Source organism: Scomber scombrus, chromosome 20 (assembly GCF_963691925.1).
Source record: "Scomber scombrus chromosome 20, fScoSco1.1, whole genome shotgun sequence".
In the NCBI taxonomy this organism is placed as follows: domain Eukaryota; kingdom Metazoa; phylum Chordata; class Actinopteri; order Scombriformes; family Scombridae; genus Scomber; species Scomber scombrus.
In genome coordinates this window covers 273,812-301,775 of record NC_084989.1, presented here as the reverse complement: position 1 = coordinate 301,775, position 27,964 = coordinate 273,812, and the positions used below count along the sequence as shown (strand labels likewise).

Here is a 27,964-nt window from a genome sequence, read left to right as displayed (position 1 = left end):
GGGTTACAGTGTAGTGAATTCAATCAGTAAGATCATATTAAATCACATTAACTCAGCAGATGCTAACCAAACAGTCTTCAGTATAGCCTTTACCAAATGCAATTATCATGATTGAACAGTAATGCAACATTCTAACATTGGACACTACAATGGATAAATATATAGAAGTGCAAGATGCAAGAGTTCCAATTATAAAAGGAAAAAACAAACCCTTACAGTATTGGTGACACCTGTATATTTCATCAGGAGCCTTCATGAATAAAATACTACTAATAGATATTTGTACATTTTTAAGTACTGCTGAATCAAAAAATATCTGAAAGAATTAGTAAAAAACAAAACGAGACAATGTACCTTACAGGTTATTTAGGTTTTTATTTCATCATAAAAAACAAATATATTCACATTCAGTCAAAATAGATATGTACTGTTGGAAGATACACGTAGGAAACATGTCATTTACACCGTTCAGTAGGGATGTCATTATAAAGTATATTTTGACCAGTTGACATCCCCAACAAGAATTGTCAATCACAGCCATTGGACAGAGAGCATCATGTATTATCATCCACAAGGACTGAGGGGTCTCTTCCTCCAGAGTTTTCCTGAGAGCTAGGAGACTAGCTGCTGCAGGAGTTTGGCCACCACCACAACATTCAGGCTGTTTCCTAGAACTCTGTACCGCTGCTTTGTATGGATCTGCTCTGGGAAGGCTACAAAAAAGACATTAAAATATAAGTAAACATCCAATACTACAAACAAGTTAAATATGGCACTTAATGGGCCTTCAGCCTTAAAACATTTCTGCATACATATTGCTTCATGTACTAGTAAGACAATGAAGTACAATTCAGGAAGTCCAGTTAGAATAGCCAATATATGAGTTTATAGAGTTATCAGACACCAAAACACAGCGCCGCAGTTTATAATAGAAACAGAATTTTTCAACTGGAAAGTTATCATGACAGAAACAATGTTATCTTTCATCGGGACTATCACAAGGTAAAGAGCAGAAATACAACATAATCCACCACAAATGAGTGCTTGCATGGCTAATTGCTGCATCTTGCCAAAGGATGACATGCAAAGGATGAGCCTGAATCGGAATAAGATGGTCGAGGTTATCACCCCGAGATTTAGTCGGTCTGAATGTGGCCAAAGACTTGAATTTTGAAAAAAAAAAGAAGAAGAATCTGAAATCATTATCTAATGTCTAATGTCATTGTATTGAGTATGTAGTGTGTTGACTAACTTTAACTTTGACCTAAGCTGTACTAGCCTTTGGGGGGTGGAGCCACCCACTGTTGACCAATGCTCGAATTAAAGGATGGACAAAAAACTAATTAATTGTGTTTCTGAATTTTCATAAATGTAAAATAACAAACTACAGACCTACAGTGGATAACAAGTGCAAACACAGTCCAAATGAAGAAAACACACGCAAACAGACAAAACTAAAGTAAATTAGAAAACATCATCAATTTGACAACACGTGTTTGGCATTTAGAAAACACACAGCAAATGAAACAACACAACACTTAAGAGATATCAACACATCAATATCTCATAAGCGAAATGTTGTTAAAACAGAAATGAGGCCTTTCTCTTACTGTAGAAAGGTACACAACAAGCTACTTATTTGAACTTAAAAGAGCTGTGCTCCCCTCTCTGTGACAGTCAGCTTTTCACTATACCATTTGATTACTGACATACTCAGACAGCACACTGTGAGAACCAATTCTGTGAGAGAAAAAGTTAGTTAGAAAGATATATTATTTTAGATGACATCTTTAGATTATCATATGCTTTATATACAGGTAGACCATAAAATCAACATAAAACAGCTGTCAGCAGGTGTCCGGACTCCTTGCAGGAAATAGAAAGCCTATTTTACTTTTCCACTGCAGCAACTTAACTGTGTCAGTAATCGTTTCCACCCCCAAGCTGGAGGGGCGCCAAAGAGTATATTACAAAATAATAATAATTTCTTCCTCATCTTTGGTGACCCCAGGCAACCACCTTGTTCACCTGAAAATGGCCCAGTTGACAGACATTATATAATGACAGCTTTTTGACTTACAGAAGTTTTGAGGAAAGCCCATGAGGTTGGCAACTTCTCTTGGAGTAAAGTAACGCAGCTTCAGTTTCAACAGCTGCTGGAGTTTCTCCTCTTCAGAGTACTGGTCCAGTCCCCTGAACACACTCTCCAACTGCAGAGGACATAAAGCAAAAGTCTTCAACACACTAACATAAAAAATCTAATTGCTCTGGCACAAATGAAAATTGGTAGAGCCGATTTAGTGTGTGTTATTTAAAGCAGTGTATTTCATAATTCTTTTGTTTTAAATGAATGGGGGACATGTAATGGAAAAAGTAATGCACACCAAGGGTTGTAGTGGGGTGATGATTACTGGAGGTTAACTTAAGAGTAGGAAAAAAGTGTTTGAATAAATAGCCTTCTATAGTCATAAAGTCTATTCTTAGTGCACCAAGCTGGATAACAACATTGCAAAACTGTACTGACATTATAGTGTATAGGTGTTGCACAGCTAGACACGGGCAGAAGGGCTCTCTGATGATATCACAAATATTGAACTGCTGAGGCAGTTGTCCAAGGGTTATCATACTATATGTTGGTATCAGGACAACCACTGCATTCAAACAATCTATTAAAGTTGAATGATTCTGCTTCAGAGCTGGGACCTCAGAAAACTGTAAGTCTGCTTTTTTTTTTTTACTGATATAAATTCTGGACAAATCCATATTATGAGAATTAAGGGGCATGTGCCAGTTTGCCCATGGCTGTCTAGTCTTGTTGTTACCATCTATAGTTTGTACTAGTTCCAAAACATACCTCTGTTTCCATGCAGCACTGCAGTACTGAGCCAGTTCCCTCCACATACCTCCCATAACTATGAATAGAACATGTAAGCACAATCAAATAAATGCATCATGTGTTAACAGTGATCAACCAACTAGACATACAGACATATAGATTGTGATACACTATAAACGAGTTCATCAAAAAAACGTTGTAACCGTTTACACTTCACACATTCTGGACTGTTCAGATTAAAATCAGATTAGAATTTTTGGCTACTCTTTTGAATCTGATTCACATATAAACATTTTGAAAATTAGCCACAATTATATGTTAGAGGTAAAAAAAAAAAATAATAAAAAAAAAAATAATTAAAAAAGGGACTATAAGTCATTTCTGTTTAGTAGTCTTAGAAGTATATTCACAAAAATCAGTTCCTATAGCTTTACATTTTTACCTAAAACAAAGTATTGCTGCTGTTTTTGAATGCAGCTGTTTGTTAATATGCTAATAGAATGATAAACATGATAGCATGATAGTTTAACTGGATGTCAAACATTTTCCCCACAGTTATCCCTTGACTGAGTCATTGAGGGGTTATTTTTAATCCAATTAGCATTAAATATTACATTATTATTGATGTATTTGGCTGGTGATTTTCAGTATCTCAGTATCTTACTTATTGTCAACATATCTAATGTTTGGATCCAATCCAACAATCTACTAACAAGTACTGTGTGTGTGTTTGTGTGTGTGTGAAGCCTGATGTTCGTCTGTGCTGTAGACCTCCATTGTTTGTCAAAAACTATTAAAAAGATGTCAGTGAGCCACATCGCTGCATTGGGTGACATATTCCTTCATACCTCAGGGTAATGGCAATGGTTTGTTTAGAAGCAGCTCAACAGAATCAAAACAACAATAAGATAAGTAATCCTCAGGAGTGATGTTCCTGGTACAGCAGACACCACTACACATCCACAGAAAAATGGTTCTGTTTATAGAGCTAGCTTGTTGTGCTAAATATCAACATTGTTTGACTTTGTAGTACATTATACACAGGCAACATTAAAACCACCTGCTTAAATGCTTTGAGAAATTAATTCTGGCCCAGATTAAACATTCCATCCCTGCAACGTTAGACTAGCACCAGTTTGCCTACTGGGAAACAGATCAACAGGATGCTCTTCTTGGACTTTAGTTCAGCTTTTAACGCCATCACCCCCAACACCCTAGTGTCTAACTTCATGGACTGGGCCTGAACACAACCACCTGGACTTCCTGACCAACCATACCCCAGATTGTCAGGCTGGGAAAACAAACATCCTACACTATCATCCTGAACACTGGTGTTCCACAGGGGGTGTCCTGAGCCCTTCCTGAGTCAGCATACAGGGATGAGGTGCAAAACCTGACAGTCTGGTGTTCCACTAATGATCTGTACCTGAACAACAGGAAGACAAAGGAGATTGTAGTGGATTTCAGGAAGAAGAGGAGAACAGTGAAGCAGTGGAGAGTGTCTCCAGTTTTACATTTCTGGGGGTAAACATCACTAAGGACCTCTCCTGGGCCTCACATACATCTGCCGACATTGGAAAGGCACAACTGCATCTTTTCTTCCTGAGGACGCTGAGGTGAACCGGTCCGACCCTCAATATAATGACAATAAAGCTAAAACTACTACAAATATTGTGTAGGCCCCCTTTGTGCCACCAAAATGGCTCTGACCCACCAATGCATGGATTCCAAAAGCAAAAGACCTCTCAAAGTGTCTCCTCTGGTGTCTGACATACAAGTTCCAAGGTGGGGTCTTCATGGATCAGACTTTTCTTTCCCACAGGTCCAACAGAACAGGTCCTGAACAATTTTTGCAGTGTGGGAGGGTAAATTATCTTTAAAAGTGGCCATTGCCATCAAGGAATACTGTTGCCATGACAGGGTAGGCTTGGTCTGCAACAATGTTCAGGTAGGTGGTTCATGCCAAAGTAATATCCACATGAATGCCAGGACCTAAGGTTTCCCAGCGGAACATTGCTCAGAGCATCACACTGCATCCACTGGCTTGTTTTCTTCCCACAGTGCATCCTGGTGCCATCACTTCCCCAGGTAAACAGTGACCACATGACCTATTATCAGACCAAGCCACCTTCTTCCATTTCTCCATGGTTCAGTTCTGATGCGCACGTGCCCATTGTAGGCGCATCTGGCAGTGGACAGGGGCAGGCATGGGCACTCTGAATGGTCTGCTGCTACACAGCCCCATACACAGCAAATTGTGATGAAACTTGTGTTCTGCCACCCGTCTGTCATAACCAGCATGAACTTTTTCAGCAGTTTGTGCTACAGTAGTTCTTCTGAGGGATCAGACCAAATGGGCTTGCCTTTCCTCCCCACATGCATCAATGAGCCTTGGACGCCCATAATAACCCTGTCACAGGTTCACCAGTTGTCCATCCTTGAAACACTTTTGGTAGGTACTGACCACTAAATACTGAGAAGACCCAACAAAACCTGCCATTTTGAAGATGCTCTGACCCAGTCATCTAGCCATCACAATTTGGCCCTTGTTAAAGTCTTTCAGATTCTTACACTTGTCCATTTTTCCTGCTTCCAACACATCAACTTCAAGATCAGACTCGCTGCCTAATACAGTATATCCCACCCCTTGACAGGTGCCATTTTAACAAAATAATCAATTTTATTCACTTTGCCTGTCATTGGTTTTACTGTTTTGGCTGATCGGTGTAGATTGCTCAAAGAACTTAACTATGAAGTCAAAAGGTCAAAACAAAATAAGCTAGCAAAGTACTGTAAATGGAATCATGTTTCCATGCATGCGTAGTGGTCCATACTAGGAGCATCACTCCTGAGGGTTACCATCTTACCACTGTTTACACTTGGGATACACACATACATTTAAGTAGATCAATAAATTGTTGGTTTTCATTTGAGATTTGTTGTCAATAAGAAACATATATTAGATCATCAGCCAAATACTCCTGTGTTTTAACAACCACAGGAATAAAGAAATACATTTAAAGAGTACGGTGTAGACCTACTCTATATGTAAAGTGCCTTAGTTACTTTTGTTGTGATTTGGTGCTATATAAATGAAGATTGATTGAACCACCACAACACACACACACACACACACACACACACACACACACACACACACACACAGAGACAGAGAGAGAGAGAGAGACACAGACAGACAGACAGATATATAGTTTGTTTTGAAAGCCAATGATCTAGCACTGAAGAAACTATTACTGCAATAATAATGACAGTTATAAGACTGATAGTGTACCCACCCTTTGGTAAAACAGACAGACCTCCTGCATGTGGGTCGAACAATGTCCAAGATCAGAGCATAACGCAACAATGTTTTAGGTGGAAGGAGATAGTGTTCCATGTGTACTTCCATCTGAGGTTCCAGGAAGTCTTGGATCTGCCTGACAGACAGGTCCCTGTTCTGATTCATCTTTCTCTGGGCATCCATTGTTGTCTCTAGTTTAAAAAGGACATGACATCCTTGCATTTCTTTTTCCGACTGGCAGGCATCTGGATGGGGAAGACTCAGGACTGCGGGCTGCTCAGTAGAATCACTCTCAGCGGGATGTCGGAAGGCTTCACAATTCTAAGATCACATACTTTTGTAAAAATCCTTACAAACAAACATTACTAATATAGTAAAAGTGCTGCTGGTGCTTTTTGGATACTTCAGGTGCATTGTGTTTCTTCAATCTTGTGACTTATGGCTTACAACACGGTCATTTTAAAACTTTGCCATGTGAAATAAAGGCACTTTATTTTAAGACAAACCCTACAGTGTGCCTTGGAAATCTTTGAGGGAGACGTACACCTTAATGTTTGATTAAGACCATATTCTACCTTGCAATTAGCCCTTTGCAAGATTGAAGAAACATCACTAGTATTGCGGAGACTTAATTTCCCCCAATTAAAAAAAACCAAAAAACAATAAACCACAAAAAACATTACATAGGAACAATATATTTAGTGGAAAATACAGCATAAACTGTTAATTATCCAGAGTAACAGGGATAGCTATGGGCTGAAATATGTGCCACCAGAAACTGAATTTGAATCCTTTATTATTAGGGCCCGAGCGGCGACTGCAAGTCGCCTGGCGAAAGCCCTATTGAAATTGTAATGTTTATTATTATTATTATTATTATTATTATTCTTCCGACATTTCGTGCCCCAATTTCGCCCCTTTCCCAAATGCGAAAATGCTTATACTTTTGCACGGACGTCCGGCCTCATCCGAAATTCGATATTTTTGGGTGGTTGCACATGGTCGACGCAGAATGGCGGAATAGCGCCCCCTACAAAGTCCAAAAATGCCCATAGGGAATTTTGCTAACTTTGTCCTATGCTCACAAAATTCGGTACACATATGTATTATACCCACATATGCAAAAAAGCCTCTTGACCTCATGACCTCAACCCAACAGGAAGTCGGCCATTTTGGTTTTGATTTTTCCCGCCTAAAATGAACTCCTCCCACAGCGTTCGCCCGATCAAGTTCAAATTAGGTACGCAACATCTCCAGACCTAGCTGAGCTTAAGTTGTGCTCTGCGCATCCGTAGGTCAAAGGGCGTGTCTGCCAGGGCTCAACTAACTTTGGCGTGCTCGCCATGTACATACGAGTGGCTCTCACGCCCACATACTTCATCCAATCAGCTTCAAACTTGCTGGACATGATGATGGCTCCGCCCTGAACGTCCCGATATATTAACTTCCCACGTAACTCATAGCGCCCCCCGGTGGTAACAGGAAGTTAACTAAGATTCATTAAAATTACATACTTTGCCCCATCAACTTCATTCAGAACCAGTTGGTGAAGCTACATTATGAAGACTGTGAAGCTACGAGTAATGGCGTCCGTGTGGCGACGCGGCGACCATCAATTCCTCGCCATGAAAATACGTTTGGCTTTTTGATGGCTTTATTGAACTCGTATCATCATGAAAATTGGTACACAGGTCCAGGGTGCCGACCTCAACGTCTCCATTCGCTCATAGGCGATCTCACCCGTGTCGCCCCCTAGTGGAAACAGGAAGTGCCATATTTTACATCATCATTGTGCGATTTCCACAAAACTTCACATGTGTAATCACTGTCCCACCCTGAACGCAACCGCTTGTGTTTTGTTACACTCTACTGCCCCCTGGTGGATGAACCATCAACCTCTCATAACTCCTTCATGCTTTGTCCAATTCACTCCAAACTTCACATGACTGATGAGTGGCCGCCCTGAACACACCAGACCACACCAGACCAAATGTGTAACTACCTGTGACTGCCCCCTACTGGAAGAACGAAATATTGCATTTTTGGCCTCCTTCCAGGTTTTTTCTCACTTTCTGCTTCACGCCACAGCCCCGCCATGCCTCAGGCCCGCGGTGGCATGGGTGAGCGAGGGCCCGCCATCGCCGCTTGCGGCTTTAATTGAATTTGAATTGCTTAACTTGAATTATTGCATTAAAAAACTGTATATGAATCACATAATTTGAATTTGTATTGTTCAATTTGAATCATTGCATTGAAAAACTGAATCTGAATTGTATTGTAACCTATTTTTACGTATTGAGTATTTCTGGGCAGACAGCTTAGAGTCATTTTATGTTTCTTCCAGTTTAGTATTTACAGTGTATATGTTGGAGTTTTATTTTGGAGGGGTGCAGCGGTAGTGTGTATGTTTTGGTGTGCTGTAATTGACGAGGAGGAGAAGTGAGGTGAAGTAATGAACAAGCACACTTCCTGTTCAGCAGCAGAGCCTCCGTGTTTTTATTTTATAGACTGTATAAGTATAGACGTCCATATGCTCGGTTACAGTATACTTTGAAATTGAATTTATTAGTTTGGAACTGAACGTTCAGTTCTCACAACTCAAATTCAGATTCAGTTATCAAAATTCAATTTCAATTTTCTGTGACAAACATCCGGGTAGTTGAGGCAGAGCAATCGAGCGCAGATACACAGGACACCTCTTCGTCCAATCAGCACCTACGTTTTTGAGCATGTAACATAGTGGTCATTTGTTGCCACCCGCCATGAAACAGAGGAAGAGGTCTGTGCATGAAGTATAATTTATCTGCATTGAAATAAATACAACCTAACAACAAATACTCTAAATAATTTAAATTATTCATAACTGTTATACAGTGATATTTCCGCCACTCTCCCACAACTGAGAGAGATAATCACCGGGATTTTCAAAGTAAACACACCGTGTTTGAGACGGAGACTGAACTGCTGCAGTCGTCATGAAGTCAGTCAAACTTTTTTGTTGTTGACCTTATCCACCAAACGTCTCCAACCACCGTTTAAATTTGTTGACCTGCTAGTAACGTAGTTAGCTGTTAACTTCAGAACATAGCCAATGCTTACAATGCTATTTTGTTTGCAGGTAAAGTTGCTAGCTGTTGTAGCTAAACCGCTGTTATGCTAATGTTAGTCGTTTGTTATTATCAGCTGTTTTGCACGTCATTTTAATATTTGTCCATCTAAGTCTGTGTGAAATGCTTACAATTATGCTAGAAGTGAGTTAACTGGACCCTGCTTAGTCATAAAAGTAAGGCTTAGGGGTGTTTTGATATAATGCATCGTGACGAGAGCTACAAAGATGGCATCTAATGGGGAAAATCCATTTTATTTTTTAGTTTGATTGTTTTAGCTTTGTTTTATATAAGTAATGAAATAGCAGAAATGTAGATAATTTTATTTCACAGATGTTATGTTTGAGTAGCATTTCTCATTTAAATGAATGATTGGATTTTTAGGTATTTTAAAGCTACAGTACATGTTCAAAAGAAAGTCTGGTATGATACATATTTAATCAGCATCATAAACTACTGAAAATTAACTAAATTATTGTCTAATAGAAAGGCTTTTAATCGGACTGACTCAAATGGTGTAAGCAGTTTGACATTTCAGTTTGACACACCATTTTGATATTTTTTTAGTAAATATTAATTTTAATGGATTCTTATGAATTATCAGTGTTTTTCTATGGTCATAACATTTGACATGTACACTGAGCATCAGTTAATGAGTAATTGTTAAGAGCTTCTAACCTTGTCAGGCAGCAGTTGTGATCATCAGGGGTCCTTCTCTGTATGCATTGATGTGGTAAACATAAATATATAAATATATTTGAAATGTGTTCATTCACCAAACTGCTTGTTTTGAGTGCTTCTGTGTTGCATGACACTTTGGAATAAATTGAACCATTTCTTAACCAAGTGCAGACATGTTTTCTTTACTAAAAGATTACAGATGTTGCAGACTTTTTTCCTATATTCTGCACCAATAGAGTTAAGGATGTGAAAATAGGCAACTTGACCAGCTCTGACCTTCAGCTTTGCCTGACACTGGAAGTTGACTCTAAAATGTTTCTTTGATACATTTCATGATACAAGGATATATGTGAGCATGACTCACCTTTGAACTTATCTGGGTGCAAACGTTTTCTGTTGAAATCTTAGCCATCAGGAAATAACGCAGTCTTGAATTTGGGATCCCAACCTGTATATATGAACAGCACAGTGATATTATGTGTAAGTCATTCCACAGTACAGATGTATACAATACACAAGTATACATATAGTGCATCTTTCTTACACTTGTGGGTGACACCATGATCTCCTGCAAAGTGTATCCACATTTCATCAGTGTTGTCACCAATCGTCCCCTACAGATTGGAAGTGTGATATAAAGACAGATTCACTTTCAAAATAAAATGTCTTCACCTGTGTACAACACCACTACATGGTTTACAAGAGTGAAATTAGATAAGCTCTTAAAGGAAACAGATGACTTACAAATAAGGTTTAAAAATTCCACGGTTTGCAAGTACATTATAATTAGCTATGTTACGTGTGTAAATGAGGTAAACATATTCAAAACACCTTTCAGTATAATACATTCCAGTAGAACAACAACACCAACTTAGAGCAACCAAGCAAATAGAATTATGTCTGACAATTTTGAAAATGTATAAGCTTCACAAAAGTAGAATTCATGGTAGAGCTGTTGCATTGGACTGCATTAGATTGTCCAGGTGTACCTAATAATGTCCCCAGTAAGTGCAATGCTCATCAACACAATACATTGACCCTGTATTATTGCTAGACAATCAAACCATTGAAAGCAAATATTTCTTTTTTTTTTTAAAGCTACGCTAACCACATCATTCTCAAAATAGATCCAGCAACACCGAGGAATGTTCCCTGTTGTTCTTTATTCCATATTAAATGGGATGCAAAAGTACCATGTTTCGAACCCCAATTGGTTCTTTGTGAGGTGCCTGCTTCTTTATGTTTGCCTCTGTTCTTGACGAAGAGCACATTGGGGCTCAAAACATACTTTTTACTCCATCTAATATGTAATAAAGAAGAATATGTTTAAAGGAAGCATGCGAGTCAGAAAGTGTCTATTTCTTTGGCAAAGCACTTAAAAGAAAGTGTGTGTCTCATGCACTGCCCAAAATAGATCAAAGCATGTCAGTGAATGTTGTAGCTAGATTCATTTAACAATGCAAAAAACATGCAAATGCATTTATGAAAAATCTTGAAACAGCAAACTCTAGAATTTTGTGAATAACAAATACTTCAGCTGTAGTCTACCAACATTGTAATCTACCAACATTGTAATTATCTTTAGTTGATAAGACAATAATGACAGATAATGATTTGTACGATTTTAAAACAGGATATCCATCTTCTATAACATGAACACTGATGAGTAAGTAAAACTAAGATCTTTTGAGCCATGTAAGCATGTTTTGCAAAGTTTTGCCATAATAATTGTGGCAGCTATTTTGCTGTGATTTGCAAGGTCTATCAGAACTGCAGAAAACAGCTTAACCTACTGTGTGTTTTACACCTATACTGACTGCTCTCCGTTCATTTTGCTGTCTAACAACATGTTGACCTTTCAGGGCTTCTAATGCACTTTTGCTGCCTACATTGTTACCTGGCAGAAGAGCTCTCAAAGCCTTTCACATTCTCCAGCAGGATGAAGCGGGGCAGCCTGCACAGCCTGGCCACACATCGCCATATGCAAGTGACATACAGAAGAAATGACGAGAGGGTTTATCGACAGAAATAATGCTTACAACTTGGGTGACAACAGAGAGAACAATCTCATTTACAAAAGCTGTGTGTTCCATAAGTGCTCAGTGCAAAACATATTATGATACGGTCCCTAGAGATCACCAACAGCTAAACAAAACAGAAACTGGAGGTGGCTGTGAATAAGGCATAGGCCAATTTGTCCCCCAAAGTATCTCTTCAAATAAGCAAAGGCTATAGTGTCAACAGACATAATGTGAGATCCATTTGACAAAGGACCACAGTCTCTGTGAAGGCATTTGATCATCATAAGACATGTACACTAAAAGATGGCTAAAATTTACAATGACAAAGTATATTTTTAAAGAGCAAATGATAATTAATAAATGATTAACATAGAAATAAATTATGAGAATGGATTCTCCACTCATGGATTATAATTTACTCAACTGCATAAAAAACGCATTTGAAATATTTACTTTTCAGCTGAGCGCTGTGAGGACAGTTGACAGCAAATGAGACTGAAGAGATCATTGGAGACACCTGCAGCTACAGGTATTCATACTTTCCAATTAACCCTTTCAGACATTTGCCCATAACCAACATGTGGCTCCTGGTTATGTATATCTCATTTCAGACAACATTCTGACTTTTAAGGTCAACGATGAATGGCAGCTCAGCAGTGGAAAACAACAGACAAAACCAGAAAGAGGAATCATAACTTCATAAGAGCATGGACAGCTCCACACCAAGTCACACATGCAGTTCCATTTGATACACCTCACATAGATTTAGTCTGCATTTCCTGCACTGCTGTTATGTTCCCTTGGGAGACATGTATTATATAAATTCTATATAAAGATGTTCTGTCAACAATCCCTAAACCTTTGTATGGCAAGTTCTCCTTTTGGTTTCTTTTTTACTCTTTACCTTATATGTAGTCACATAAATGTATCTCCTTCACTTTATCTCTGTGCCTTCAGGGACGACAACACATACTTATACACAGTAAGTACTTACTGTGACCTTCATATACAAATATACATTCTTTTCACTGCTTTAATCTATGAGCGTGTGTCTTTTGGCAAGTAAACATGCTGAATTGTTCTAGTTATATTTTAGTCACATGACGCAAGTATGCCCTCTAGGGGTCGACAGATTATAAGCCTGGCCCATTCATGGATCTGAATTTCAGCACTTTTAACGATAATTAGAATGATGTTTTTCATCGGATTGCCAATATATGTTACTTTGGCTTAATGCAGCCACCTTCCTCGGCCTGTAGTCACCACTCTGTGGTCTCAAGCAATGTCTCACCCATAGCACGATATGAATTTTTACATGCCCCAAGTAATAGCATAATAGCAGTAGTATCAACCCAGTTATCAATCTCCTTATTAGCCTACCATATGTGTCAGGAATCTGAACACTGCACAGGGAGTTAGCAGTTACCACAAATCTTACAAAAACGTAATGTCTCTGCTGGTTTATCTGAAGGACAGGACATTTACTGAGGAAAGGACAGAAGTGCTGTATGACGCTGAGTGACGCAGCTGTGGTGACCACTAAAAAGGAGAGAGATAAACAGCCCTGGGGAAGAGACTAAGAGAACACCAGAAGAAAGCAACAGCTATGGTCAAGTAGCATTAGTCTAAGGCCGGCCACGAGACTAACTGGGATAGAGTCAAGATCATCGACCAGGAGACTCTGGACATCAGATGGAGGACGTAGAAGCCAACTGCATCAAACTCCAGCAGTCCGAACTCTAAAGAGAGGGGGGTCACGTGACTTCACTTGGTTTTGTGACATCTCAAATATTGTGCCTCAGACAGGTATATTTGCTGAATGAAGAATGAAAGCTCAGATGCCAGTAGGTGGATCTTCCGGCTTAGATTATCGCCAATTAAAAGAAAGACGACTGTTCATAGATCGCTCATGTAAACACAGATTCATCACTATGTTGGTCTTTTAGACAAGCAAGACGTCCACTTACTATCTTTGCAAACATCAAATGATTCAGAGTGGTGTTTCTTTCCCAGGAAACATCTTTGGCTGAGGCTAAAAAGCACAGATACTGGCCAGAAAGCATAAAACTACTGAATTTGTCAGATGTTCATCTACAAATGTTAACAAAAGGTTTTTCAAGCTAGTTAAAATATTATTACTATTTAAGATACAACTCTTATAGCATTTCTTGTGAAAAGAAAATTGCAATTTTGATATAAAATTAAAGCTGCGAGCAGCGTCGGGTGGGACCTCGCCCCCTTGCGCAAGTCGGGCCGCGGCGAAGCGGAAAGGTTTCCGTCAGGTGCATTCAGACGCATTCGGACCCGGACATTTATTGGACACTGCAATAAGTAGATACACGTTACACACACAATCTCTCTCTCTGTCTGTGTAGACATTTAGACTGAGCAACTGAAATGAACTGCCACTTTGATGAGTCAAACAGGAGAGGAACTTATTTCCAGTGAAACCTGTAGATATGTTTGTAGTTCATGCTCATGTAATTCGTGTTTGATTTAGACTTTGACAGCAATGTCAGTGAAATAGTTGACAGACTGCACAGATATCTAAAAACATATTAATACAGTCAATAAACTTGAACAAGAATCAGAAAACTTCCTTATCAGGTATCATGACAAGTTTTCTCCACTGGGTGGCACACTAAGACCACAAATGAACTCAGCCAGCTGCATACACACACACAGTCGTTGCCATGGTAGTTAACGACTGCAGAGCATGACAACAGCATGCACAGACAGAATGGAGATTCGGAATTGAATGGGAGAGGAACAGGGTGCACATGTGGGGCCGCAGATCAAAAAGTATAAATCATAGCCAGACCAAATTACACACATCTATAGATGAGACTTGTGGCTACATTTTGACGTCTGAATGAAGTCTAAAGCTGAAAGTATGCAGGAATAATATATATATTTTGAAAAAGCCTAAAAAATCCTCCACAATCATACATTTAAAGGCAAATTGTGCACTTCCTGTTGGATTTAGGTCAGTGGTGTCAGCGCGTGATTTGTAGGTCTTGATAAGATAAACAATTGAGTTTTGGTTTGATCTTTCTACGCCATTCCTATCAGGCGTAGTGGCCGTTTTAGTGTTTCTAGGTGGCGCTAGAGAGTTCGACGTTGTTTGTTTTTCCATTTTATCGAATTTTTCGCCAGACCTGATGTGCGTTCCGAATTTGGTGAGTTTTGGAGCAGGTTTAGGGGGTCAAAATAAGGCGCAAAGAGGCGGTAGAAGAAAAAAAAAACGATACAAAAACAAAAGGGTCCTTGCCTCCAGGCAAGGGCAGGACTCCCTTCTGGAGTCCTCGCCTCTTGCCTTTCGGCTCGGTCCCTAAATATTGTATTGCTCAGGCTGACCTGAGGGGCAATAAAAAGCTGGAGATTAAAGACCTTGGCAGAAGATCAAGAATGTAGAGGAAGCTCTTGGTTCTGGGGTCAGCAATGTCACCCTGGAGTCCTAACCTGCACATAGGAAAAATAAAGAGATAATTGGAAAAATCGACAGTATTACATTCATTTAGCATACTGTCTTGTCCAAAGAGACTTAGAATAAGCACATTAAAACCAAGTAGGAGAAAGAGGTAGTACACAGGGTTGCTATCTCTCAAGTTTCCGCTTGCAGGGTCCTTGATGACAAAATAAACTGTAAAAGTTTTGCAGATTTGTTGTCCACAACTGTTTGCATATAGAATTACTCTGATTTTATGAAATGGCTACAGCAACATGATGGATTCATGTGTCTCCAACTCGAGAGTACTGAGCACATACACACAAGGCATGACATTATCAACAACAAAGTTCTGGGTTTTATCACAGAAGCAAGGAATTTTAATCTTGGTAGACCTAAAATAATCCAGATAATGTTTTGATATTTGTAGTTGGTCGATTTCACACAACTACCTGCTTCCTCAAGTCAATTATATCTAAATATTATGTAGAAATTGCTCATATGACCATCACTTATCACAGCCTGTGGTTCAGGAGCTGTTAAGTTTTATTAGACTGTGTGGGCTCTGTGCCAAAAACTAAATATGGACATTAATGTAGCCAGTAATATAACATATATAATAATATACAACATTTACTATGTATCTATACACTGTATATACAGGCTTACACATTGCCAATCCCTTTATCAGCATGTGGCTGTTACATGTTCTGTCCACTAGAGGGTACTCCAACATTAGCAATAAACAGGTGATTGCTTTCTTGCTAAATAATAATTAAGCTTTGGTACAGAATTAATTATATTCCTTTATTTAACTGCATTCAACTGAAATATAAATAAATGCCCATCAGTATGAGCTTGTATACATCGCTATGTGATGTATTATTTGGGTCAGGATGCACTGCAAATCCAAATGACTGAGTGGGAGCTCTGTGTTCAAAGCACATTCGTTTTCACATGCAGGTAGGTCAGGGCAAGAAGGGTGAGATTCACTGACGTTGGCCAAAACACATACAAATAATAAAATACATATTTGAATAGATATTTCAGCATTTGATAAGTATTCATTTGTTTACTATTCAAATTAAATTTGACTCATTTTAACTTGATATGTTGATTTTAGCCACTTTAACTTTTAATACTGCAAGAGAGTCTAGTAAATCACATGTTGTAGACTATAGTAGTTAGTAGTCACCAACTCCATAAAGACAATACACAAACCCAGTCCTGTTCTCTAAGGTAAGGTAACACACAGTTTTTCTAACTGAGGTTCCACAACATTGGATCACAATGCATACAGACCCACACAAGACCTACCTGGTGAAAGGCTGGCAAGGAGGGCTCATCAAAATCATGTCAAAAGATAATTTATTGAAGTCATCTAGTGTTAAGCCCTAAAAATAAATACAAGAGCTTCAAAAGTGTATCACAGGTAAACAGAGGTTTGAATGATTATGTTCAGATGAAAACATACTCATACTTAAAATATCCACTATCACTCACCTCAATGGTTTTGTTCCAGAGGGGAGTGCCAGGGAAATTGTGTCTGTAAATCTGGTTGGCAGTGGTGTTTATGTCAACGGCAGCCACTACTTGGGCAGGTATACCACTCTCTGTAGGAAGAAAGACCGCATTATAAACTACAGATGATTCACTGAGCTCAATTTAACCTGTGTTTCACTGCATGCCTACATTTTAAGGGATACCCTTTTCTAAAACCTCACTGAACAGGGACCTTTAACAAAGCAGAGGATCCTAAATCTAACTATTTAAACTTACCTAATTATTATTTACCAAAATCAAAACCTCTTAAAGGAAACATTTCTGTGATCAACTCTGTCAAACGCCTTCTCTTGATCAATGAATAGCAGTTTGACTTCAAACTTTAGACAAATCAATACAGCCGTATATCAAAATGATTTTTATTTATTAGGAACACATGAATATTAGCTGTAATGCATAGCCATGCCCACACACTCTGTCTATTTGAAAGACATTCAGCAATTGCTTTAGTATGTACACAGTAATGGTGTCAGTATTATCAGTGCTACTGCCCCCCTGTATTATCAGCATTACTGCCCCCCTGTATTATCAGCATTACTGCCCCCCTGTATTATGAGCATTACTGCCCCCCTGTATTATCAGTGCTACTGCCCCCCTGTATTATGAGCATTACTACCCCCCTGTATTATCAGCATTACTGTGCCCCTGTATTATCAGCATTACTACCCCCCTGTATTATCAGCATTATTGCCCCCCTGTATTATCAGCATTACTGCCCCCCTGTATTATAAGCCCTGTATTATCAGCATTACTGCCTCCCTGTATTATAATGTCCCTCTGTAATACAGGGGGACAGTAGAGCTGATAAATACAATCTGCTCTGCTGTCCCTCTGCTGTCAGCTCTACGGTCCCTCTCCGTTTGAGGGATAAAATTCTCCACTGTGGGCTCAGTCCATTGTCTCCACTCAGTTTCTCTGTCTATACAATGAGTGGTCTATTTCACAGTGCTGTTTTGTTTGTACATGAACTGTATGAAAAGCATTTTTTTGTGTTCTGTCAGTTTTCAGGGTTACACGCAGTCAGCAGGGGTCCACTCAGCTCTCCAGGGACCGGGTCCACTGGTTGGGTCCAGCAGTTTGTTTTTTTCTGCCTCATTATCTTCTTCATTTGCATAGTCACATCTTTACTGACAGACAACTCCAGTCTCCACACAGTGTAGCAGTAATTGCCATTATTGAAGACACATTGAGGGTGTGATTTAGATAATAGCTTTTTCTGTAACTGATTAAAGTTGTGTCTGAACTAAGCTATGGAAGCTATGTCCAAGGAAAACATTTAAAAGTTGAACCTGAGGAGTTCTAAATTGTATAGTGTAAAAGCATTTTGCATTGACTTTATCAACATACTACTATAATAAGTATGATATATGAGGCTATATCAAGTTCTTATCTCTCCTAAAGATCTTTATTTAAGTTTCTGACAGTAGCAAAATAGAAGGATAGTGCCCTCTTCGAACTCTGATAATGAAATTGGTAAATTCAGTATTGCACTTCAGTTGATAACTTATGCCATGCCCTCCAAAGATTCTTTGACAATATAAACCCTGTTTTTTGAGGGTGGGTTTTTTGTTGTTGGTTTTTTTTTTGGACATATCAGTAAACTTGCAGCAAGACCCCACCTCATGCCCTTCAGCAGGAAGATACACAACCAGAGGCAGATCAATCACTCTTTCTATGTGCTGATATTGATAACTGCAAGTTCAATCAAATTCACTTAAATTGATAACATATGCCATTCACTCTAAATGTTCTTAATGACAATACACACCCTTTTATTGGTTTTTTTGTTTTTCTACCAGTCATATCAGTTCTATCAACATCCACCCTCAGAAAGTAGCAGTGTTATCACCACTACAAAAGGTGTCCTAGGCACAGTGTGATCGATGTGGAATAGTAGCAAGAGGACCTGAACAGATCGAAGATAGTTTTTATCCCGAATTCTGAGAAAAATTCTGACTCACAAAGGAAAACTACAAAATGGTCATTACAAATGGGAAGAAAATACAGCAAACATGGCTTCTGTATTTAGTTTGTAGACTCAGTCTTCTTTGCAAACTTTTTAGAAACTGGACATTGCACTTAACAAAGGGGGGTTTAGTAATTGAAATTAGGCTTTGTGATTCATTAGGTCATTTCATATCCCAATAATGACATACATCACAATATTTTCTGTAAAATCAATGAATAAGTATCCCCCCATCAACCTTTTGCACAGATTAAACTAGTATTGGTTTTTTACTTGCAAAGCTGTCATTGCACTTACACAAACATAACAAGTGTAACTGTCATTGTCTTGAGTATGTCACCTGTTTACATGTAAGCATACAGAAAAACAGAGATGGAGTGTGATCCATATAGGATTCTGGGAAACTGGACTCAGGTTTTGACTGCATTTCATACACTTTAACATCAGAAGCCTGCTTTTGGAGATCAAGGAAATTCATCTGATGGTATATGCAGCTCCCAAGAGGGAATCCTTTGCCGCTCAGAAACATGGCTCAGTCCCACCATTAATGAATCAGAGGTGAATATACTGAATTGTTCAATAGTGTTCAAAAGGACTTCCGGTGGAGAGAGGAATGGAGTAGACACACGTATCGCTCTCTCCCGCACTGACCTGAAAAAAACACAACTTTTTACAACCCAACTTTGACCCGACGCTTTAGTAATAGTGAGTAATATCTTCTATATGCTTAATGGCCTCCGGCACCAGGCTGGCGAAGGAAAAAGACACCAAACGGGACGACTCGTCCATCGAGGCTAACCAGATTAGCATGCCTGCTCTGGCTGGTTTACTGGAGGAGCACCGCCAATCCATATCGGCGGCATTGTCTGCTGAGCTCAGGTCGGCGTTTGCCTCTCTTGAAGCCAAACTAGACACAGTACAGGCCACAGTGACTGACTTTGGGGAACGAATTGCGAGTTTGGAGACCAATGCCAATTTGACTGATGAACGTATCCAGGCTCTCGAGGTATCATGCTCCACTTTGTCAGAGGCCTGTGCCAAGCTCAAAGTCAAGAACATCGATTTGGAGGGACGAAGCCGACGTAACAACGTCAGGATTGTCGGCCTTCCGGAGTCGATAGAAGGTCCACGACCCACAACCTTTTTTTCCGAGGTGCTGATGGAGATATTCGGGGACCAAGTGCTACAAACCCCACCAGAGCTAGACCGGGCCCATCGCAGCCTAGCTGCTAAACCGCGACAGGGAGACAGGCCCCGGCCTGTGATTGTATGCTTCCATCGGCACCAAACCAAAGAGCTGGTAGTCCGTGAAGCCTGCAAACGGAGGAATGACCTGAAGTACCGTGACTCGCCGGTCCGCATCTACGAGGATTACTGCCCAGACGTGTTAGAGCAACGGGCGGCCTACCGTGATGTCATGGCTAAACTCTACAACTTGGGCCTCCGACCAGCTCTGCTGTACCCGGCAAAGCTTCAAATCACCAAGAAAGATGGTATTAAGAAACGTTTCTCCTCAGTCGAAGACGCTACTGCCTTCGCAAGCTCCATGCCTGCCCCGTGAGGGCGTATTACTGCCCAGATTATGCAACCGGTGTAAGGGCTGAACTACTAGTGGCTACCGCTAACACCACTGCTGGTACGGGCTTCGGGACGATGCACAATGACTGTTGTGCTGCAATATTTATGCTCACGTTTGAGTAGTTTTGTATTAAGCCTGACAACTTGAGACGCTTAACATTTTTGCTGTTACTGTTTGATTGTCTGTATACTATAAGGGTTATATTTCATCCTGCGGGAGGGATGAAGCTATGGGGATCAGTAAGTATATACAAACTGGAAGCTATATAGGGGTTTTATATGTTAATGAGTTGTTGTTGTTGGGGTTTTTTTTGTTTTTTTTGTTTTTTTGTTGTTGTTGTTGTTGGTTTTTGTTTTTTTTGTTTTTTGTTTGTTTTTTTTGCACTCCCCCCTCCCTCTTCCCCACAAGGCATTGTCACTATACATCTCCACTCAAACAATGGTGAGTAATGTAAAACACACTTACTCCTCAAAACCAGGGCTGCAGGTTTGTGTCATGGGACGTTAGGGGAGTCAATGGAGCAATTAAGAGGGACAAGGTGATTTCACATTTGAGACAACTTAGAGGGGATATTTACTTCCTTCAGGAAACTCACCTTAAGACATCTGAGATTTCACGCCTTAAAAGACCTTGGATGAGTCATGTATTTCATTCTAAGTTTTCTGCGAGGGCAAGAGGAGCGGCCATTATTATCAATAAAAATGTAACATTTGAACCCACGAGATCTATTGAAGACCCCAATGGGCGTTTTGTGGCCGTATCAGGAAGACTGTTTGATATCCCAGTTATTTTAGTGAGTACCTACGCCCCTGTATGGGATGATGACAAATTTATTACCCATCTTTTCTCTTCCCTTCCTGATATAGACAGTCATTACCCCATCATAGGTGGCGATTTCAACCTTATTCAGGATCCGGTTCTAGACAGGTCCTCCTCTAGACCCCTCGTCTTGTCTAACTCTGCTACAACGTTGAAATCTTTTACAGACCAGCTCGGCCTAAGTGATCCTTGGAGATCCCTCAATCCATCCATCAGAGCTTTTTCATTTTTCTCCCACGTTCATCGTACATACTCGAGAATTGATTTTTTCTTTGTTGATAATATGCTGCTGCATTGGGTTTCCACTAGCGAGTATCACAGTATAGTGATCTCAGATCATGCTCCTACGTCAGTTGTCATAACTTTCCCAAACAATAGCCCTCCACATACGCAATGGAAACTTTCCCACTTTTTGCTGAATGATCTACATTTTAAAAACTTCTTTCAGGAAGAAATAGCCAACTTTCAGATAAATGACACCCCAGACATTGCGAGAGGAACTCTGTGGGAGACGTGTAAAGCTTATCTGAGGGGACAGGCTATCTCGTTTGCCTCTCGACAGAAGAAGGTGGACAGTGAGAGGATGGTCTGGCTCTCGGATCAACTATTGAAAATTGACACGGAATATGCCGCCGCCCCCACTCCCCTTCTCTATGACCAACGTCTTAAACTTCAGGCCGAGTTTGACCTTTCGTCAACATCTAAGGTGGAATCAAAATTGTTAAAAACAAGGCAACGTTATTTTGAACATCTCTCTTTTATTAAAAAAAGACAAAGATCCCCTTGAATGCAGCAATTATAGGCCCATCTCGCTTTTAAATGTGGACCAAAAGATTCTCGCAAAGGTCCTAGCCTCACGTCTGCAGCAAGCCTTGCCTGCCCTGATTGCCATGGATCAGACTGGGTTCCTGGGCCGGAAGAAACTCCTCATTTAACACCAGACGACTTCTCAACATTATTGGCTCCCCCAACCCTGTCATACCTGAGGTGGTAATTTCTTTAGACGCAGAGAAGGCGTTTGACAGGGTCGAGTGGGAGTACCTGTACCTGTCAAAATTTGGTTTCAGCTCTGACTTCATTGCATGGATTAGATTACTTTATGACTCCCCAACTGCCCATATCCTCACGAATGGTATAAGGTCACCCTCCTTTGTCATTCGCCGGGGCACTAGACAGGGATGTCCCCTCTCCCCCCTCCTGTTTGCTCTAGCTATTGAGCCGTTGGCCATTTGGCTTCGAGATGAAGGGAGAGTTGAGGGCATCACCAGGAACGATGTAACCCACAAGCTGTCCCTGTACGCGGACGATTTGTTATTATTTGTGTCGAACCCTGCCTCGTCCATCCCTGTTATTACAGACATTCTAATCCAATTCGGTAGATACTCCGGTTATAAATTAAATTTTAATAAGAGTGAACTTCTCCCTATCAACCACCTGTCCAGGAAGATGCCATGAGTTAACTTGGTAAAGATGGTAATTCTCCCTAAATTTCTCTATTTGTTCCAACATATTCCAATTTTTATGAGTAGATCCTTTTTTCGTCAGCTGGACCAGACAATATCCTCATTTCTATGGTTGGATAAGCCTCCCCGCATTAAAAAGGCCGTTCTACAACTCCCCAAAAAGTTGGGCGGTCTCGCACTACCCAACTTTATCCAATATTATTGGGCATGCAACATTAACAAGCTCTGTCACTGGCTTGACACCGGAGCTGATGCAGGTCCCTCATGGGCTCAGGTAGAACTGCGGTCCTCAAGGTTTTCTTTACAGTCCCTCCTTACTGCGCGACTCCCTCTTAAGATTCACAATGTCTCACAGAATCCTGTTGTTGTCAACTCATTAAAAATTTGGTTGCAGTTCCGTAAATTTTATGGCTTGAATGGACCCTCAACTTTGGCCCCGATTGTTAAAAACCATCTATTTCCACCCTCACTGTCAGACCCTACTTTTAATGTCTGGCGTAACAAGGGCCTGCTACATGTCAAGGACCTTTACAAAGATAACATTTTTACTGGTTTTACAGAGCTTGTAGCCAGGCTCGAATTACCTCACTCTCACTTTTTCCGTTTTCTTCAAGCCAGGCACTTTGTCCAAACCACCTATCCTCACTTTCCTAATCACCCACCCGGGTCTCCGATTGACTCTTTGCTCTCCCTCGACCCTGCCCAGAGACGCTCCAGCTCTGTGATTTATACCTCCATTGACTCCCTTAACCCCAACCAAATGACTCACCTGAAACAGACTTGGGAGGAGGAGATGGGAGTACCAGTTTCAGACGGCGGGTGGGAACATATTCTTAAGTTAGTTCACTCGTCCTCCATATGTGCTAGACACAGCTTAGTACAATGCAAGGTTCTTTTTAGAGTGCAGTACACGAACGCTCGACTGGCGAAGATTTACCCGGGCACCAGCGACAGTTGCAATAGGTGTAAGCAGTCACCTGCTAATCACACGCACATGTTTTGGTCCTGTCCGACTCTCACTGGCTTTTGCCGCCAAATTTTTGATACTCTTGCCACGGTGCTTGATATGGATCTTAGTCCTGATCCTTGCGCAGCACTGTTTGGGTCCCCCCCACTTGAAACACCCGATTTACCTAGGACAAAGCGCAGTGTACTGGCCTTTTCGACTCTATTGGCCAGACGCCTTATCTTGTTTAAATGGAAACATGTCCTTCCCCCTTCATACAATAGCTGGCTTAAGGAGGTCTTAACCCACATCAAACTTGAGAAGATTAGGTTTTCGCTTTCGGGTTCTGTTACTGTTTTTAACAAAACCTGGCAGCCCTTCATAGATTATTTAGCTAAAACTACTATTCACCCAGAAAATGATTAGATGCCCCCCCCCCCCTTCCAGTTCCTTAGTTAATTTTATTTTAATTGATTATTCTATTTTTCCTTTTTTTTTTCTCTCTGTATGTTTGATTTCCTTTTTTTTTTTCTAATAGTGGGTGGGAAGGGATGATGGGTAACTAGGGTTCGTTTGTGAAAGCCATTCTGGCTTCGGTTAAATTTGTTGTCTTTTTCAACATACAGTGTAAAGCAAACTTCCTACTACCCCTCTACAAGGTCACTTCGATACATTGTGTGTGTGTTACCTTTTGATGTATGTCATGGAAAATCTAATAAAAAAGATTTACAAAAAAAAAAAAAAATAGAGTTCAAAAGATCACAGCAGAAATGGAGAGGGCATTTATGTTTTTTTTATCACATCAGTAATTGATTTTGTTCCTAGATATAGCAGATAAAAATGAAATAATAATGTTGGATATCCATCTCCCAAATCAAATGGACTGTTGCTAGAGGTGTGTTACTGGCCGTCCAATCAGAATCATTTTTATGACAGTTTAGAAACTGTACTCTACAATTACAGTGGTTTGGAAACAAATTAATGCATTCTGATTGGTTAATTTTAAATGAATTTATCCAAGACCTGCCGTTGACACTTTCATGAATTTATTTACAAATAACAGACACTAAAATACAATTTAGTGTCTGTGATGATTACACTATTTTCTGTACAAGGAAGAATAAAGCAATGTCTAGAATCTAGTCCCTGGATAGGGGGATTCACTTTAGAAATAGGGCGATGCATTTATTCAGTAAATTAAAGGAGGAAGCTGACTACAAGAAATATAAGATACTCAGAAATTAGCTACTGAGAAAGATCAAGAGAGCTAAAAGAGAATTACATCACGGACCATGTTAAAGAAAATTTGAAATTATTAAAATAATGTAATGAGTTAGTCTGTTAATACCCAGTACATACAGACCCAGTAACATAGGTCTGTATATAGATAGAAATATTATGTTTGATAATCAAGGTGGCCAACAAATGCAACTCATTCTTTTATTAAGTGGCTAGTAGCTCAGGGTTATATGGGGATGCTTACATTGACAAATATTACTCTGATCTACGAGTGATAGCAGATTCATTCAACTGTGCAAATGTGACAGATGGGAAAATCAAGAAAATGCTAGCTGAGCTCACTATCACCAAAGCTATACAGCTGGATAATATCCCAGTTCTCGTGTGATGCCTCCGTAAAACAAATATCAGAACATTTTCCCTGAACAAGGTAGATTCTCCAATGACATTAAAAAACATGCCAAACTCACTCCACTATACAAAAAGGGCAGCAGATCTGATGCAGGCAGCTACAAACTGATCCTCAGTGTCACATCAAAAACCCTTTAAAATGTGGCTCAAGTGGGACAAGCACAAGCTCTTTTACAATTTCCAATCAGGTTTCAGAGAAGTATAGGCTACAGATTCCTGTCTCTTTTACCTATCCTACTTAATACAAAAGGCACTTGATAAAGGAAAACATGATTATTCTGTTTTACCTACAGACATTCTTTGATACTTTCAATCACTAGCTGCTGATCACCAAATTAAAGGCTCTTTTGGGGTGAACATACTACCACTGGCATGGCTTAGGTCTTATTTGATACATATGGGCCTTGAGCGTCACCTATAACAACTGATCCACAAGCCATCACTGACGTAACGCATCGCTTTGATGGCTTTGTAGATTAGTTGTTGATCAGTTGTGGGCTTTACTGCGCATGCGCATTGCTCACCACGCTGTAAGTTAGGAAATTAGTGTAGCTGCATGGCTGAGAACATTTTAAATGTTGTCATCAAATCTCCAACCCTTGAGCCCGGGCTGAGAAAGACAAGAGGAGAGAAACAGCAAAACAGCAACTACAAATGACAGCAGCACAGTAAAGACTGTCTTTATTTATGTTATTTACAAAATGTACGTGCATTTGTTTAAATTCAGGTCAGTATAAGAGTCTTTGCTGCAATTTGCTTTCATTTATGGTCATGCTGTTCTTCCCCGGGCAGAGTAGAGTAGGAGAACAGCTCCTGTTTGACTCATCAAAGTGTTGGCAGTTCATTTCAGTTGCTCAGTTTAAATGTCTACACAGACAGACAGAGGGAGAGAGTGTGTGTGTGTGAGTTTGTGCGTCTGTGTGTCTGTGTGTGTATGTGTGAGTGTAATGTATATCTACTTATTGCAGTGTCTGATAAATGCGGGGTCTGAATGCGTCTAAATGCCCCTAACGGAAACCTTTCCGCTTCGCCACGGCCCGACCTACGCAAGCTTTAACTGTATCTTTATCTTGTATCTATGTATTTAATACAACTGATATAATATCAGTTGTTCAGTGATTGATTGTTTTGATGTTTTCTTTTATTTGTTTTGTTTATTTATTTTGTTTCTTCTTCTTTGTATTGCTTTTATTGTGTTTTAATTTATTCTGTATGGTTTTGTTTTTCATTTTGTTTGATTCTGTGAAACATCTTTGAGTATTGTTAAAAGCACATAAATAAATGTATTATTATTATTATTATTATTACCTCTCAATACACTCAAAAATCCAATTCCCACAAAATAATTGATTCTGTAACTTGGCCAGTCGATCATCAAAGGTAAAAATAGAGAATTTATTTTTATTTTTTACACAATACCATCAAATCTTTATCAACTACTTATTAATCTTAGTTAATATCTTAAGTGGTAATGTTATTTAATGTAGCCCTTTTTAAGTGTTACCAATATTTCTGTTAACCCAGTAGTGATTGTGTTCTCCGTTTACTATTTCAGTGAAGTGTGGGAATTTTGGGTGGAATAAACTTTATAACTAGGGTCCTAGAAATGCGGTCTTGAAACTGCAGCCGCCGGTCATCCAATTCGTTAGGTGGCGATGTCGCGAAAACGTATGGTCCTAGAAATGCGGTCCTGAAACTGCATCCTCCGAAAGTATCTTCTTTACAACAATCGACTTTTCTGGGCTGCTTATGTATTCCATGTAGACGCATACTGTCACCTATTCAAGCCTGGTTAGCCGAGCTTTTATAATCGAGCTCAGCTTTCTTTAGCCGCTATGATGGAATTCCCTCTGGAATAGGCATTATGGCTAACTGCACACGGATCTAGGCTACATTCAGGGTTATAGTGTTACAAATCAACTGGTTACCTTTGTTTGTGAACGTTGAGAGCTGCTAATAGCGAACACAGAGAGGGAACAGCTGATCATGCGGCTTTCAGGATAACTCATACAACCAAATACATGGCCTATTTCCAAGCAAAAACAACCATTTTATCGTTTGGGTTTTAAACACTTCTGTTACATTAACTTGTAACCTCTGTTACTGCAAGTTTAGCGGCCAGTACCACACTAGTCAGTCACACTGCGGGTAGAAACTCATGTGCAATGGCTGACTGCTCGGTAATGTACTCCCATAAAAGAATAACGTTATATAAATCAGAGATAATCTATCTCCAGTTGGTTTAAACTTAATTTACAGTCAAATAAATAAGCAAATGTCAGTGTCTTACCTTTTAAAGCAAAATGCATCCCTCCTATCCCACTGTAAAGCTCGAGCACCCGCAGAGGCTCCATTGTAAAAAAAAAAATGCTTCTGGTGAAATTTGCAGCAAAATCGTTACTGCCCTCCACAGGTCATTTGTAGAACTCCATTGAATGGGCCAGATGCAAGAACCACTCGTACGCACAGATTCGTTCTTAAACCATGTGTACGAGTGATTTACGAGGATTTGCCGCATTCACCAATTTCCTCGTATTTTGGATTTTCTCTTAGGTACGAACAAAATGTACGAGTGGTGCAGACC

The 27,964-nt window shown here is 39.9% G+C and overlaps 1 protein-coding gene across 1 annotated transcript; it reads right to left on the bottom strand.

The window, feature by feature from the left end:
• Window positions 1-361: 361 nt before the first annotated feature.
• On the bottom strand, window positions 362-27,734 carry trdmt1 (tRNA aspartic acid methyltransferase 1). The gene is made up of 11 exons (XM_062441383.1): window positions 27,671-27,734; window positions 16,898-17,007; window positions 16,712-16,788; window positions 15,337-15,408; window positions 11,823-11,888; window positions 10,470-10,539; window positions 10,290-10,373; window positions 6,133-6,458; window positions 2,855-2,912; window positions 2,081-2,210; window positions 362-713 (listed from the first exon to the last, which is right to left on the bottom strand). Exons 1-11 carry the CDS (start codon window positions 27,732-27,734, stop codon window positions 613-615), a joined length of 1,158 nt encoding a protein of 385 aa, XP_062297367.1. The 3' UTR covers window positions 362-612.
• Between the last annotated feature and the right edge of the window lie 230 nt (window positions 27,735-27,964).

Bases quoted from the DNA above. Each gene is read 5' to 3' on its own strand.
- trdmt1 (XM_062441383.1), bottom strand. From the start codon at position 27,734: ATGGAGCCTCTGCGGGTGCTCGAGCTTTACAGTGGGATAGGAGGGATG. The intron at 17,008-27,670 runs GTAAGACACTGA...TTCTTCCTACAG, and splicing joins GATGCATTTTGCTTTAAAAG to AGAGTGGTATACCTGCCCAA. The intron at 2,211-2,854 runs GTATGTTTTGGA...TGTCCTCTGCAG, and splicing joins AGTGCTGCATGGAAACAGAG to TTGGAGAGTGTGTTCAGGGG.